This window comes from Lepisma saccharinum, chromosome 10 (genome assembly GCF_977018435.1).
Source record: "Lepisma saccharinum chromosome 10, izLepSacc3.1, whole genome shotgun sequence".
Lineage (NCBI taxonomy): Eukaryota > Metazoa > Arthropoda > Insecta > Zygentoma > Lepismatidae > Lepisma > Lepisma saccharinum.
In genome coordinates, this window is record NC_139238.1 from 38,845,585 (window position 1) to 38,861,852 (window position 16,268).

General features: G+C 41.5%; 1 protein-coding gene across 1 annotated transcript in view; it reads left to right on the forward strand.

Annotated features, from left to right (window-relative positions):
* The window catches only part of LOC145994072 (26S proteasome non-ATPase regulatory subunit 1-like), a 241,049-nt gene that overhangs the window by 167,461 nt on the left and 57,320 nt on the right, over positions 1–16,268 (forward strand). The window contains exon 5 of the mRNA XM_083130158.1: positions 8,145–8,261. Within this exon, the coding sequence (XP_082986284.1) occupies positions 8,145–8,261 (117 nt within the window). The remainder of the gene's footprint in view (positions 1–8,144; positions 8,262–16,268) is intronic.

Below are 16,268 nucleotides of genomic sequence, written 5' to 3' on the forward strand. Positions count from 1 at the left end.
GTCACGCTGCTGTTGTAGAAAGCGTAGCACAGGGAATAAAACAAAACGTTGTTGTTCTCTCGTGGGCCAGGTTCAAAAACTCCCTTGTCGAAGAGTTACTGTACATAACGCAATGGGCTATATTAGAGTGGCGTCACATTGAGCTCAAACAAACCCGTTACGTATGGCTCCGGCATCCGATCCAGGAACTGCAGCCAATAGGAGCCGCCCAGCAGATATCACAACAGGGACAGGTAGTGTTGCCAGAGGTGTTGCTACAACCAAGTGAAGGAACACGCGCGAGAGAATGGGGTCAGGTCCGTAATCGATCCAAGTTGCGTATTGTTTCATTTGGACCCTATTTAAACTGATTCAGGAAAAAAGGTTCCTGGACCGTATTGAAATTCATTCAGAAAAAAGGGTTCCTGGAGACCGTAATTAAATTGATACGGAAAATAGGTTCCTGGACCGAATTGAAATACGTTACAGATAAAAAGGTTATTTACTGTCCAGAACCCATTTACGCTTTCTGATTTTCTCTCCTGGACCTTTAACAACCCTGGTCCCAGACCGGCCAATCAGGACTGGACCTACAGTTTAAGGTGGGATCCGATGCACTGTATAGTGGTATGCATATATATTTCCGATCAAATTGTCCAACACCATGTTTATTCTTTTTGTCTTTCGCAATGATAACTTCAACAATTAGAACAAAATGTGAAACAAGCTTCTTATAGCTTCTGTACCACCATACCTAAAAATACAATCCTTAAAAATAAATAAGATGCATGAGAAAAATTAATGAAAGTAGTCATTGACAATTTGCGGAGTAATACTTGTGCATCCCATTGTACAATGTTCCTCCGCTGTGTTTCGAACCCAATGCCCCTTGATTAAAAGACAGCAGCGTTAGCTACAGAGACTCAGCTGTAGCGACGGACGAAGCAAGACTCCTAGGGGAAATGACCTCGAGTTTCACTAATCATAGTGTGAGGCTGTGCCTTATCATGCAGCAAGAATCCGGTAATCTTGATGATGGTGCGAGGCTTGTAGTATGACAGCTGGAGATTTCCTCATTGTGCTTGTCCCATGAACGAGGGATGATCGCTAATCCTTCCAATAAGCCCTTGCCCTTCCGCGTCCTACTGGCCACTGAGAGATTTAGTTGAAGTCTTCCGACCTGATCGCTTAAAGAAGTGTCTCTTTTCCTCAACGAAATTTTTCACTGTCAGGTAGCATTAATTATAAGCAGACCTCGGATTTTATGTTTTTAACCTATTTTTGCCTTTGCAGGTAAATAAGAAATAACAAGTTACGTCAGCGTTTCATTAAATTGATTGATTGAGTTGGTGTTTTAAGTCCACTTTATGCACAGTAAGGCTAATCGGGACTGGACCTACAGTTTAAAGTGGGATCCGAACCACTTGTGCCTCCACCGGGTATCGAACCCGGGACCCCTTGATTACAAGGCGACGACGCTACCACTGCGCCATAGGGGAGGCCTGCGTTTCATTAAAAAAATGCAACAACTGATGAAGTTTTATAGTGCCTAAAATAACCTAGTTTGCTTGTTAGAACCTATTTTAGGTTTATGCGTCTAAATCAAATCTTTTTTTAGGTTTTTATATATATTTTAATGTTTTTCAGGATTTTTATGTCACACAGAGGTATTTGCTCGGTTTGATAACCAAAAAATCGATAACTAACGTGTTTCAAACACATTTTCTTTCGATTTCCCTCCCTTTATTTTCAAGGCAGCTTTCGTTTCTTTTCCTTCTTCGATAAAAATAAAAGCTAAACCGTGAAAAGCGTCAGGGCATTTATAAATATGTACAAATTCAGTGAGATTTGGATTAATAAAAGTTGCAATTTTTCACGTCTATGCAGAAAAATTCACGCAAAATTCCCGGATCCAATAATTCACGGACATTTCCCGGAATTCAAGGAATTCCCAGTGACTAGCCACCCTGGTATTGTGCAGAAAATCATAGATATTTGATTCATTCTTCAGATCAAGAAGTAACTTTTGCTAACAACACAAATACAGGATTACATTAATTTGTGGATAATTTTGAAAATGATGTATGGTAATGAAAATTTGGTTAGAAAATTAATGTTTGGTTGTTACATATAGCTATTAAAATTTATTATGGTTCTTTTGAAATTTTGTTTTTGAAGATGTCTTTTTCAGGAATTTTGAAGCATTTTAAGTTTCTTTTGGAACCTACTTCAGGATTTTTAGAACGTATTTTATGATTTTTAGAGCCTATTTTAGGAACCTAAAAGCACACTTTTTAGAACCTAAAAATCCAAGGTCTAATTATAAGCCATATCGGAGATCCAAGATTGAGGCGCGATCAATAATTACAATAGAAATTCTATGAGAAAATGGTTGGACAAGTTTAATTTTTCTTCCGTCGCTATGCCTAGTTTGCCAAGTGCATTTACTTGCAGACAACATTGTCTCGTAGCTTAAAAGGGAAGGAACAGTTGGGTCGCCATCGACCTTCCCCTGCGGCGAGCTGGGAAAGAGAGGTCTCTGCCGTGGATTGTCGTGGGAGGAGAAGAAAACTTTGCATTACACTTAGGGAGTATTTATTTACGTGTTCTCTTGAGAATACCAAACGTCCGATGGCGTAGAAGGAAAACAGGACACGTTGAAGATTTGATATGTGCCAGGGAAAAGTAGAATACTCCCAACGACATTCCTTTCGTGAAAAAAAAATGTGCAACTCCTCCGGGATACGAGGATACAAACGGGGGTTACACCTTGGAGCTAAATATTTGCGGTTTACGCATCTTTAAATAAATTTTATGTGTGTATTTTTTATTTTATATTATATATCTGCCATTATACTGGGTCTCTCATATGTAATAGCTAGGGACATCGAATTTTCGCGATGCGCGAAATCGCGAAATGTGAAAAAAGATGCAATTTTGAACATTCTGCACGTAACTACACCCCCAATGATGAAATATGGATGAGTTTTATTCGCGAAGTAATGCGAAATGTGGGCTTTTCCACGAAATGAACGCTTTTTCGCGAAATAACCGTAAAATATCATCAAATTAAGTAAAAAACACGCAAAAACCGGCAATCGAGGTTGTGCGCGCAAACTGTCGATTTGTAACGAAACTTTTGCCTAAAGTTTCCTACCACTTGCAGCTGAAGAACGTTTTATCTTCGATCACGTCAGGAAGACGCTGCAAATTGGGATTTCCCATGCACAAAATCTCAGTTCGAAAACTTCGCTCCCTGTCAAGCTGCATTCCTTTCTTCCCCCGAATTTGCAATTTAGAAATGAAGTGATTTTGTTTTGATGTTTTCTTTCTGGTTGGACAGCTAAATACTTGTGTATGTGTACAGTATATAAAAATGAAGTAGTTTATCCTGTCATGATGAAAAAGTGTGTGCCATTTTTTTTTCCACCGCTGGTATATACCGCTGATCTAACATTTTATTTACCATTCTCCTCAGTTTTTATTTACCATAAATTTGTCTCCCTAGTAATAGCGTAAACTGACACAGGTGAAAATACACGATAATAGAAGCAAAAAAAAGTCTCAGTAAACATGGGTCTGCAAACGAGTCGTTTTCGAGATAATCGCGAATGTGTGATTACAAGCCGCCACTGACTTCATTGTTTGTAAACGTCGTCCTAGTTTGTAAAATGCTAATAATGTGTGCAAATGTGTGGTTACAAGCCGTCATCGATTGCATTTTGTTAACACCGAGTGCTTTACTCCTTGCGCGGTCCGATGTTTGCTCTTTGTTTACAAAACATAACATTTCCGTTGCAATCAAACAGAACATTTCCGAGAGGTGACGTTGTATGGATAGAATCAGTACACAGTCTAATCGTACTGTGGGAGTCACGTCAGTTGTGCTGGAGTGCGTAGTGAAAATGGAACCTTACAGCAACGAAGAGTATGCGGATATGCATTTTGTGTATGGTTTGGCTAACGGCAATGCACGGGAGGCTGCACGCTTGTACCAAGAAAAATACCCTGCTCGAAGGCACCCCGCAAGTCACACATTTACTAGGGTACATCAGCGCCTCAAAAAACATGGGAGCTTCGAACATGGTAGGAGAGCAGGTAGTAAGGAGTAAAGCACTCGGTGTTTACAAAATGCAATCAGTGACTGCTTGTAACCACACATTCGCACACATTATTAGCATTTTACCAACTCGGACGACGTTTACAAACAATGAAGTCAGTGGCGGCTTGTAATCACACATTCGCGATTATCTCGAAAACTGCTCGTTTGCAGACCCATGTTTACTGAGACTTTATTGCTTGTATTATCGTGTACTTTCACCTGTGTCAGTTTGCGCTATTGGTTATGAGAAACCCTGTATAGCTGCGTCTTTTTCTGCCATTTTTCGCTAATCGCTACGATGAGGGTAAGTGCTGATTAGATTAAAGGACTTTCACAAAGATCACCCAAGCCAGGGGCAGGTTTCAAACCAGGGTTGTTAAAGGTCCAGGAAGCCATAAATTCTAATGGGTTCTATTGCGTTCCGCTGCAGGACAGGAACATTTTTTCTCTTACAATCTAAGTTCGGTTCAAGTTGCGTATTGTTACATTGAAAAAAGGTTCCTGGACCGTATTTAAATTATTCCTGAAAAAATGTTCCTGGACCGAATTTAAATTCATCCGGATAAAAGGTTCCTGGACCGAATTGAAATGATTTAAACATGAAAAGGTTATACACTGTCTAGAACTCATTTACGTTTGCTGATTTTCTCTTCCAGTCCGGGATTGAATTTATTTACAATTCCTGGACCAGGGTTGACCGATCAAAAGTTGCCTTCTAAAAATGTCCGCGAGTACGTTTTACATTATAATGTCACACTGCGGTTGTAGAAAACGTAGCACAGGGAATAAAACAAAACATTGTTGTTCTCTCGTGGGCCATGTTCAAAAACTCCCTTGTCGAAGAGTTACTGTACATAACGCAATGGACTGTATTAAGTTCAAACAAACCCGTCATTCTTGCTCTGGCATCCGATCCAGGAACCGCAGTGAATAGGTGCCGTTGATGAGGTAACGTGAGGCTGCTGTGTTCTCAGCAGATATCACAACAGTGCCGGGCAGTACTGCTATAACCAAGTGAAGGAACGCGCACGAGAGATTGTGGCTACATGGAGAAGGAAAACGTAACTGCATCGTTTGCATTTCGCCCATTTCTACCTTGCACCTTAGAAACAGCCAGCACCTGAATTAGTCTTTCATGCTCACAAGTAGATAATTGTTTATCGTCAGGTCCGTATTCGATCCAAGTTGCGTATTGTTTCATTTCAATACGGAATTTGGACCCTATTTAAACTGATTCGGAAAAAAAAAGTTCCTGGACCGAATTTAAATTGGCTCGGAAAAAGTTCCCGGGCCGTATTTAAATTCATCCGGAAAAAATGTTCCTGAGCCGTATTTAATTTGATCGGGAGAAAAGGTTCTTGGACCGAATTGAAATACCTTACAGATAAAATACTCATTACGGTCCAGAACCCATTTACGCTTGCTGATTTTCTCTCCTGGACCGGAATTGAATTTAATTAAAATTCCTGGACCTTTAACAATCCTGTTTCAAACCCGATTGATTGATTGATTTAGTTTATTTTACTTCGCGTTTCGTGCCTCTTGGCTAATTTGCGAAGATTGGGATGAGCGATGTAATGATTAAATTGATGAATGAACATTCACAAACAACCAAACCCGAGCGGGATTCGAACCCGGGACTCTTGGCGTCGCAGCGTGATGTGCTAACCACTCGGCCAGAGGGTCCGGCTGTTTCAAACCCGAGAACTTCGGTGACGAAATTGAAAGTCGATCACTTAACGCGCTCGGTCACCGTTGCGTTACGTTAAATTCTGAGATCTCTCAATTAATTTTGTTGTAGAAAGTTGAAATTTTTTAGGATAGTATACAGTCGGTCACCGGCCCCCATGAGGATTCGAACCTCGGGTTTCTAGCTTCGTAAGCACAACGGAAAATGGCACTATTGTAAGCCTACTTTTTAAAAATAAGCAGAGCCTCCAGTTTTACTGATGCCGTCTTGCGAATCCCGCATGGCGTATCCTAATATGATCTTCGGTAGTCGCAAGGGGGTAAATGTATATATTTCTTCAAGTCTCGGAGGGACTTGTTTTAGAGATGTGGGTTGTCCTGGGGTGGTAGCCTGGAAAGATCACACGGCCCACTCGTTTCGAAAACATAACGTTGTATGGCGAGGGGAAAGTCCCTTGAGAGTTCCTAGTGACGCACGTGAAGAAACGAGTGAGACACGTCGCCGAATTGCACCATTGGGCACCGTAGAGCCGGGGAGGGGAGCTGGTGCCCCCTTGAAGGGCTTTTGCGGATACGTTACGCCAGTTGCCTTTAAATTTGCATTTTTTCCGCTTGAGCAGCCCCCTAAAATTCCCGGCGAAGAAGGAACCCTGCTGTTTTTTGTTTTTTCAGGGCCGGCCCCTCTCGCGAAAGGAGGGGATCGATCGCGGGACCTTTGACGCTGCAGATCTCGCCCAGGGGCGGAGGTGGTGGTTGTGTCTTCCCCAGGGATGCCTTGACGGGGAAAGGCAATTTCACAACCTGTGGTTCGCCAACTCGAACTGAACGTTTTTGAAAGCCTGTTTGCGGATTGCAAGCTGTGGAAGATGTTTGCGCGGGTATTCGCTGTCATGGGTGGATGAATTGGGGTAAGCCCCCTCCCACCCCCATCCGAGTCGTCTAAAATAATAATAAACCGCCAGTTAGAAATAATAAATGATTTCTATCGTCCCCGTGATACCCAAAATCAAGCCATCAGCGTCCCTTTTTTCCAGAGACATCCTCATCTGAACATTCATAAAAGAGTGAATAGTGATTGACACGCACTTTGCGTCTAAAGCTAAGTGATCACAAACTCCCACGAGCTTCAAAATTAAAGCTCGACCTGACTTTTGGCCTACGCCAGGACATCTGTTTTTGAATTTTATTCTACTTTGAAATAATCACTATGAAAATCTGAAAAATAACATATGCTTGGAATACCTTGTAGAGCATTCTTCCTGCTCGTATTATCAGTATTTTAATATACTTATTTAGTCAAGAAACTATTGAGAATATCTAGACAACGGCGAAATCAAAGCACACGAATATATATATATATATATATATATATATATATATATATATATATAATGTGGATGTTCTAGAAGGAATTAAACCTTGTGTAATTTTTCAGATTTTGTAATGTAGCAGCGGTTTTTCGAAAGAGGAAAATTCTAAAACAATTGCCCATAGAGTCGGTCAACGGTCCAGCCGAGTCTTAACTATAAATCGCCAGTTAACATAAGAGGCCTCTCCTAATGTTTAACGTCTAAAATTAAAATTGATTCGACTGAAACTCTACTAAACTCCGTACCAGCTAACTGTAGACCAGGCGAACGAGAACAAGTCTCTGCGTAAGTAGTGACACGAGACGGCTCCACCAATGAAAGTGAGAGAAACGGGATTGTGTAATGGGCGACGGGAGTTACCCGATTTCCTCCTTCGCTATGCAGCGTTGCCAACTTTTGAAAAGGATAATACCGAACGACGCACATGGCAAACGGACCGTATTTTTGTCTCCATGTCCGTACGATTGGTTTAAGAATTTCTTAGGGAAATATTAGGGATAAAACTGCAAGAGCAAATTTTGACAAGCCGTGCATTTAGCGTACGGACTAAGGTCTGGACCGTACGTCCGTACAGGTACAGTCAGGGCCGTACGGTTGGCAACGCTGCGCTTTCGCCACTCGATTTTCCTCCTCCTCTGCCGATATGCGCGGTTCTGCTCTACAGTTAGCTGGGACAGGATTTTATAGGGTTATGCTCACTGCTTTCGACCTTTAGATGCTACTACGCAATTGTCCATATGTACAGAGTGCCGTCGTACAGTCACGGACACTTCTGGGTTGTAACAATCACATTACATTTCAATGTGATCCTTACAACCCGAAGTATACATGCCTGTACAACACCACCTTCTCGTTAAGGGCAGTCATTGTTTACAATTATAGAAATAAGATTTGCCCGTTAAAATTTGTCTTTCTCTAGGCTACTGAAATATATAGATCTATTCTGAATGCACATGAAATAAAAATTGCACTAGTATTAATTCTGGTTTTCTCTTTCTCTGCAGGAGGCAATCGCCTTGCTTGATCCGATGACCAATGACCCCGTGAACTTTGTGCGTCAAGGCGCCCTGATTGCATCTGCCATGATCCTTGTTCAGCAGACTGAGGTCATGTGTCCTAAGGTAAGTGAGGATTCCTTTATCCTTTTGATGTGATTAATTCTTGTCTAATTTGTTAACCTTAAGTAGTCGGGGTTAGCGTTTATTATAACAACATCTGAAATTGACCTGAAAGTTCTTTGAATTAATTGTGTTCTATAGAAACAGAAAATTTAATTCGAGTAGGCTCAGAGGTGTCATTCTTACTTTACTAAAAATGACCCTAAAAATTCTCATGTAACGTCTTTTGGTGGCCAGGTGTGTAGGCTAGGTTATTTCACGGTGGAATAGAGCACACTCTCGCCCTCTTGATGACGTAGAAGGTGGGCAATGTGGAAGAAGGATTGAAACACTAGAATTAAGTGGATCGATAGGACTTGAAGGAATTAAAGACAAGAGAAGAAACAGATTTGAAAGTGGCATATAGTTGGAAAAGGAAGTGGATAGCATATGTTAGAGAAACAAGGAGTGCTGAGATCCTCAATCGTGGGTTATGCGGAAGGAAAAAGAATGAAAGAAAACTGCAACCGATGGCTTTATGGAAGAGAAAAGAGAGGACGGAAGGCTGTGGCAACAATGGGGTGTGTGTGAAAGGGAAAAGAAACGGGAATGAAGGAATGAAGGGGGTGGCAACAAAGGGTATGTGGAATAGGGTGGATCGAAAAACCGTTTTTTTCGAAATCGGTCTGCGGCTAGTGCTTAAAGTTTGTGGTTGGTGGTCCTTATAACCCATATAAAATTCCAACTTGATCGGATATTATCTTCAGGCTGCGCTTTTTAGTCAAAATTTTAAATTTTTATGAAAAAATGTCAAAAATTTGCAATTTTTACTGATGGTTTCTCGATGTTTCTGGAGTGATTTAATGGCAAAAAATTACATATATTGCTTGTATGTTGCTTAATATTAACGATTTAGTGTGTTTGAATCAGGGAAAATGGTTTCTTAGTTCGCCAAAATTCGTCAAAAAATGCCAAATATACAGAAATGTTACGGATGTTGGGTAGGCAATAACCCGCTATAATTACTCGACCCCACCGACTTAAAATTACCAAAAACGATAAGGTAATAGGAAAGGAAGTAAACTGCAGCTCTTAGTTCATCGACTAATCGACTATCCAACACTCACAACGAGGAGGTGGGTGCAATCGAGTGCCGCCCGCTCACCCACCCAGGTAGACTGGCCTATTTAGGTTTTAAAGTCCGGTTTGGTATAAAACTTTGGTAATATTTTCCTGTCCTCCAATCGAGCTCTAATATAGCCATCTCAGGAGTCATAACCATATACAGGAATTGATGCAGCAGTTACATCCTTGACGCACCGTTCTACAGCCTGGCTATGGCACGGCAGGTCAAAAAAAGTCTGCAGTTTTCCTAGGGAATCGTCTATTCCTGCTGTGATCTCTTCTAAGTCTTCATTCGTAAGTAAGTGTGCTACTGGAGGCGATGTTATTTCTTCTTTTTCCCAGTGCACTAAATCTGTGTAATCTTTGGCATTAAAGTTAATCACTGGGGGTGCACATTTTCTAATGGTGTTGTTTGGTTGGCTTTTTCTTGCTTCCGATCTTCTTCGCCGTGTTTTGACGCACATTTGGGCGACTGTCTGCCAACATACCAACAAGTATGTTTTCTGAATGCTCCAGAAAGCATGATTTTGAAGACGTTCATAGAGGAAAGTCTTTAAATCGTTTGGTAAGTACTCCATTTTCTGTAATGTTAGCCACAGGTTTTTTGACGTGTCCTTGATAGTTCCATTGCATTTGATGTAAAACCACATGGGAGCGTAAACTTTAACGACAAATTCTGTCAATGTCTTAAGAGCAGGTGATGGATTTGACGTTGCTACATACAGTCGAAGGATGCGCCCTGCAAGAGTCAGCCATCGAGCATGGTGTATGGGCCCAGGAAGACACATCGCAAGATCATGTGGACACACTCCACTGTTTGCAGCCGGGCCCTTTTGTAGAGGTATTTTGTAGAGGTAAGCCTGGTCTTTGCTGAGAACATCAACGTCAATATCAGGAAGCAGTGCTTCAATGTTTTCGAACTGGACGATGGGCCGGTCTTGGCAGGTAGACAAGCTCTTTCCTACGTCGCCATGAAATCCCTTCGGGCCGGATGTCTTGCCGTCAATTTCCTCAAAAATGAATCTTAGGGGCAGTTCATTAGAATGCAATTGACACACAATCCATTGGAGAGGACGCTGGATATATTCTCCTAAACGCCGGATGATGCCGGTGTACTTCCCCGTGTTCTTCCTCTCTCCGTCGGATCCTATTCACGACAATTCCGTCAAATCTAAGCCTTCTTCGCAGAGAAAGTTCCAAATAGCGGCAGTTGCTCCTTCTGCGTCGGCTGTTTTGGGCGTAACATGGGTAAGGTAGAAGGAACCAGGTTCCTCGATGAGAGAAATGTGCTCTTCTTGACAAGTCCGTTGGTACGTTTTTCCAGTCTCTTCACATGTCTCGTTCACCAAAGTAGAATCTTTCCTTCCATCGAAGTACAACGACAAAATTTTCTTGTTCTGGGGACATTGTTGTTCTTGTAGTGTTTGTAGCGTTCGTGAGCCCAGTCGCCTGAAATTGTTTCTGTCTATAACAATGTTAAATTTCTCCTTTTGAGGTAGGGTTTTATATATATCACTCAGAAGACTTGGCGCCAAATGTGCAGCTACTCTGTCTGACACACCTCCCCTCTCACATGCACGCGAAAACGAACTCAGATTGACCCTGGTCTGACTACTTGTTCCTGAGTTAAACTTCTTCTTTTGTGGAATTAATTCTCCATCTTCATCATCGCCAGGTAAGTCTTCCTTGTCTTCGACATTTTCAGCTTCGTCCACTTGCCGCACTTCTCACGACGAACGCTCTTCTATACGTTTTTCAAAGCTAAGCTGCTCGGTTTCTTCCCTTTTTATTTTTTTCAGATTTCTTTTCGTTGTCGGGATGTCTTCTCTTCGAATGTACATTTTTGGTCTGTTCTCTGGTCTTCTAAAAATTCCTTCTCCATTTCAGATATTTTGAGAGAGCATTTGCAGGCACTGTAGTTCACACACTTTTCATGGTAAGTGTTGGATAGTCGATTAGTCGATGAACTAAGAGCTGCAGTTTACTTCCTTTCCTATTACCTTATCGTTTTTGGTAATTTTAAGTCGGTGGGGTCGAGTAATTATAGCGGGTTATTGCCTACCCAACATCCGTAACATTTCTGTATATTTGGCATTTTTTGACGAATTTTGGCGAACTAAGAAACCATTTTCCCTGATTCAAACACACTAAATCGTTAATATTAAGCAACATACAAGCAATATATGTAATTTTTTGCCATTAAATCACTCCAGAAACATCGAGAAACCATCAGTAAAAATTGCAAATTTTTGACATTTTTACATAAAAATTTAAAATTTTGACTAAAAAGCGCAGCCTGAAGATAATATCCGATCAAGTTGGAATTTTATATGGGTTATAAGGACCACGAACCACAAACTTTAAGCACTAGCCTCAGACCGATTTCGAAAAAAACGGTTTTTCGATCCACCCTAATGTGGAAAGGAAAAGAGGCGTGAAGAGGGTAGAGAGAAAAAAAGAGGTATGTGGAAAGGAACATAAGAAAGGAAGGAAGAGACCAACAACAGAAGCTTATGTTGATGGGACAAAATAGAAAGAGAATATATGTTTGGATGACTTCGTTGAAAGAAAATAATATTGAAAACTGATGATGAAGGCTATGAATATGAGAGTCTGGGATCTGGAGGATTCTGCTGAAATGCTTGCCGAACAAGTCGAGTTGTCTCCGGGCTGGGAATGCGTGTTACTTTCCGAGTCCCCCTGTATCAGTTTTACCTTACCGCCAGCCATCCTCGACGTCGCGATTAGTAAAATTTAAAAATCAACCTGTTTAGTGATTTATGTATGGTACGTCCGCACATACAGGTGCATGTGCCTTGTCTTGACAAGATATTGCGAGATGCCCACACTTCCCTATCGCCCATTCCTACTCGGCGCAGTAAACGTAGTCCCAGCTTGTAGTAAATCAAACTCTGTCCCTTTGTTATTGTGCAAGGAAACTTCCCAACGATCTCATCCTTAATCCTTATTATTTTCGCTCCGTTCATAATTAACATCGTTCCTTTTTTGTTTTTAATTAGTTTTCCTCCGGAAGGACAGATTTTAAAAATTAATGGCAATGTTCCGTTTGCTTGTAAATAATAATGAGCTGTGTTGTGCGCGTAGATTAATGAACAGAGATCGTCTGCTCAGCTTGCTTGCTGAGCGTTGTGCACGTACGCTTGGTTATCTATTGTTCGTTTTCTCTCCCTTCATTGTTCCCTCTGTTCCGATGATTTGTTCACGAAAGTTTCGTGGATAGACTTCATCATGAACTGGACGTGTTGGTCTTTTCCCGAGTTTTCCTCGATGATTATTTCAGCTACTCGTCGTGTCGCTGGTGTTGCCATCTTCAGAATTATATCGCTAAAGCGTATTTGTCGCCCCAGGTTCCACGACCTATTCAAGTGAAATCTTGTTTAAACACCCCTGTCAGTCTCTCGATGACAACGTGGCAATCGCGTTGTCGAATTTCCCGCGCGAAAGGAAAACGGATCTGAAACTCTTGAGATCGATGAGTACAGTCTCGGATTCTTCTGCTGTTGGAAGATTGCTCTTCCACGTGACAACTGAGGAGGAAGTGAGGTTGCCACCTGGAAGAAAATATTACTGTTTTTTTAGGTGTGGTCTGACTGATGCTGCCCTGACTTGAAGCTGAACAATGGAACGCAGGCGTTCATCTTCCCTTTGACCTGTTCAGTTGATGTTACCGCGTCAGAACTGCCGAGTTTTATGTCCTATATACGACATAAATAGGTCCTTAGGCTACAAAATCTATTAAGAAAGTAAAATAATTGTTGAAGCTTTCCTGGCGACGACTGTTGAAGAGGTTTTCTCAGGCAATCAGCCAGGTTATTTCCGGAAAGGCTTTCGAGAGCTCACGTCACTCTCATCTTCAGGGAATGAAGTGCAGAGATAAGTCAGGGTGACGGACTATTAAGAAAGGTCCGTAGTGCTCGTCACAACACATCACAGTCCGGCATCGGCAAATTTATTTAGGGATTCAATGGGAAGTGACCGAATGTAAGCTCCCAGCTCGACTTGGTACGCTTTGCGTCAGCTCACGCGGTCGGAATGCCTCCCCGAGAATTAAAACCGGTAATGCTTATTCGCCCAGAACAACCCGTGGCACCTAGACCACTTGGTAAAGATTTTCTGTTTACTATACCCAGTTTCTGTGTTGTTAGATAATATGGTCAGTAAGTGAAGAATAACCCTTTGTACAAAATGTAAGAGAGTACCCATTTCTCGATTATACCGATCCAGGTTAATGGTATCCACTCCTCTTCGCAAGTATTTATCATACACCCAATATTTTTGTTTCTGTTCTACTTGTTCTCCCTTCGCACAGGCTGCAGTCTTGAGTTCCTTTGCAACTATTGGCTAGTCCAGTGCCGTGCCGACCGTTCACTGTGTGTTCCTCCCTTCAGAGTTTGTACCATGGTACTTTTTTGTCCCAGGTGCCAAGTGGTTCTCGAGCACTTTTTTAGTAGATATTTAGTCAACTAAATGTATTTTTCTCATTCTTAATAGCTGTAGAAACAGCGCACATAAGAACCAGAAAAGACGATTTGCTTCCAGAGGGCATTGCCCATACTTGGTGTCATTAGCCTATGGAGATGGAAATGTGACCCATGTTTGAGAGCCGACCTCGTGGCGGAGTGGTTAGGACAGCATGCTACGACGCCAGCGGTCCCAGGTTCGAATCTCGGCCTGGGCGTTCTTTGTGGATGTACCTCCATCAATTACATCATATCATCATCACTCATCCTCGTCGTCCCGATTAGCCAAAGGTGGCAAAAAATCGGAGTAAAATAAACCAAATCAATCAGTCAGCCTTCAATAGAAATCACACGCTCATTGTGTTGATGCGTTTCATTGCAGTAATGCAATACATTGTAAAAACATTTTATCAAGAAACCAAAAGAGCTGATGGAAACACTTCTATAGTAATAGCTATAAAAATAAATGTTATATAAGGTTTGACGTAGCTCGTGGTAAGTGCGGTAGTATTAGAAACCCGTGCAAAAAAACGTTTATTAGGATGTTACTAACGAAAGTGGAAATTGAGCAATGACAGCAACAATACAAATGAAGCCGTACAGAGATAAATGAGTAGTAACAATAATGTGGACGCTTGTTAAGTGGAATTTGTATATTTAGAAGATTAAGAAAAAAGTATGAACGTCGTGAAGCTGTAACAAGCTGATTCCGGGATGTAAATTCCAGTGAGTACCACTTAAGAAAGCTAATTCCAATGCTCTTAGTGGTTTTTTGCACTGTGTCGTTGGCAACGCTGTTCATCTCGCAAAGCAGTCGCTGAGAGGAACGTAGAGTTTACTTTGGCTCTTCATTCACTTCCGTCGTTCCACAATTGTTTCCTTGTTTCCACGCCTTCGGATGTTGTGCGATGCTCATTAGAAGCTCAGCTGCTCCGGTCTTCGTTTAACTCTTTAAAAAAACACCCCCTTTCGCGCCCGGGGCACAAGGAACTGCCCCAGTGAACTTTAGGGGTGCTTCCTTGTTGACGTTCTAATCATAACGTGCGATTGTCCTCGTGCCATGAAGGTATCCGCATCATTCTCGACCTAACCCACGTAGAGATTGTGTTAACAGTACCACGTTCCGGCATCCTTCTTTCTCCAGGGGTCTTCCCTGTGATTACCAAACCCGGTGTGATAGTCAGACGTCCTATCGACGTCCTAACTCCACTCAGCCATGAAAAGTGCTGTTTGAACTGTGAAATTATGCCAAACGATGTGCTAGGACATTATTATTATTTTATTACTATTACTACATTACCATGGGCGTCCCGAAGGGGGGGCGTGGCCCCCCTGGAAAATGAAAGTCAACCAAAAATTATATATTTTTCACATATAATTTCATTTCAGCTGCAATAATGTGTGTTAATTATTGCATGAATATGATACATTGAAATTTAAGCAATGTTTTTTGAGGGAACAACACTATTATTGGAGAAAATGTGCCTTCCTTGCCCCTGCCTGGAAAAAATCCTGCGGACGTCCATGTACATTACTATTTTTAGATGGTTGTATTTTATCCCACCAGAAAATCTATTTCTATTTTAGTTATTTTACGTCGCTTTTGTGCCTCTACGGGTAAGTACGACAACAAGGATGAATGAAAAACTGATGAAATGAATGAAGTGACACAAACACAGTGAAACGTCCTCGCCTTACTAAGTAGAAATACTGACTTCGTAGCGTGGGCAAATTATTTTATATATGTATATGTGTGTGTGTGTGTGTATTATATATTAAATGCAGCAACATAGAGGCAGCATAACGGACGAATAAAGCATGTGTTAATAACAAGAAATTTTCTAGAGAACGAAACGGCACAGTTCAATTACAAAGGAAATAATGCACCCACTTCCCCGTAGTTGCTTGGAACTTTCATCGGCTTGAAAATACTTAATTTTCTATCCTTAATATACTATTCTATACTTAAATACTTAATTTTCTACAAAATTATAAAGCGGCATGGACGTCCAGAAGGAAGTGCAAGGATGGTCGCCACCCGCTCCCCTTCTGGAAAATGAATGTTGACATAAAAGTACTTATTATTTCAGACGTATGAGTTGATTTCAGTTACAGTAATTTACATCCATTATTATAATAGGGATGTAGGAACGTGATAATTTCAAACTCAAGTGGTGTTTTCTGAGAGGGCAACATTAGGCTATACGGGGTAATATGCCTCGTTTACCCACCTGATAAAAATACATTGTTTCCCCCTCGCTGGAAAAAAATCTGCAGACATCCTCTTGCCCCCCAGTGCGCAAGCCTATGCCGCCCCCGAGAAGGTCGTTCATCCGCTACAATTAGATCATCGGATTTTGTAGCAGATCTTCTGGTTTCCCAAGGAACAATCTCCCGATTTTTTCAAGTCTGACCTGGCAACACT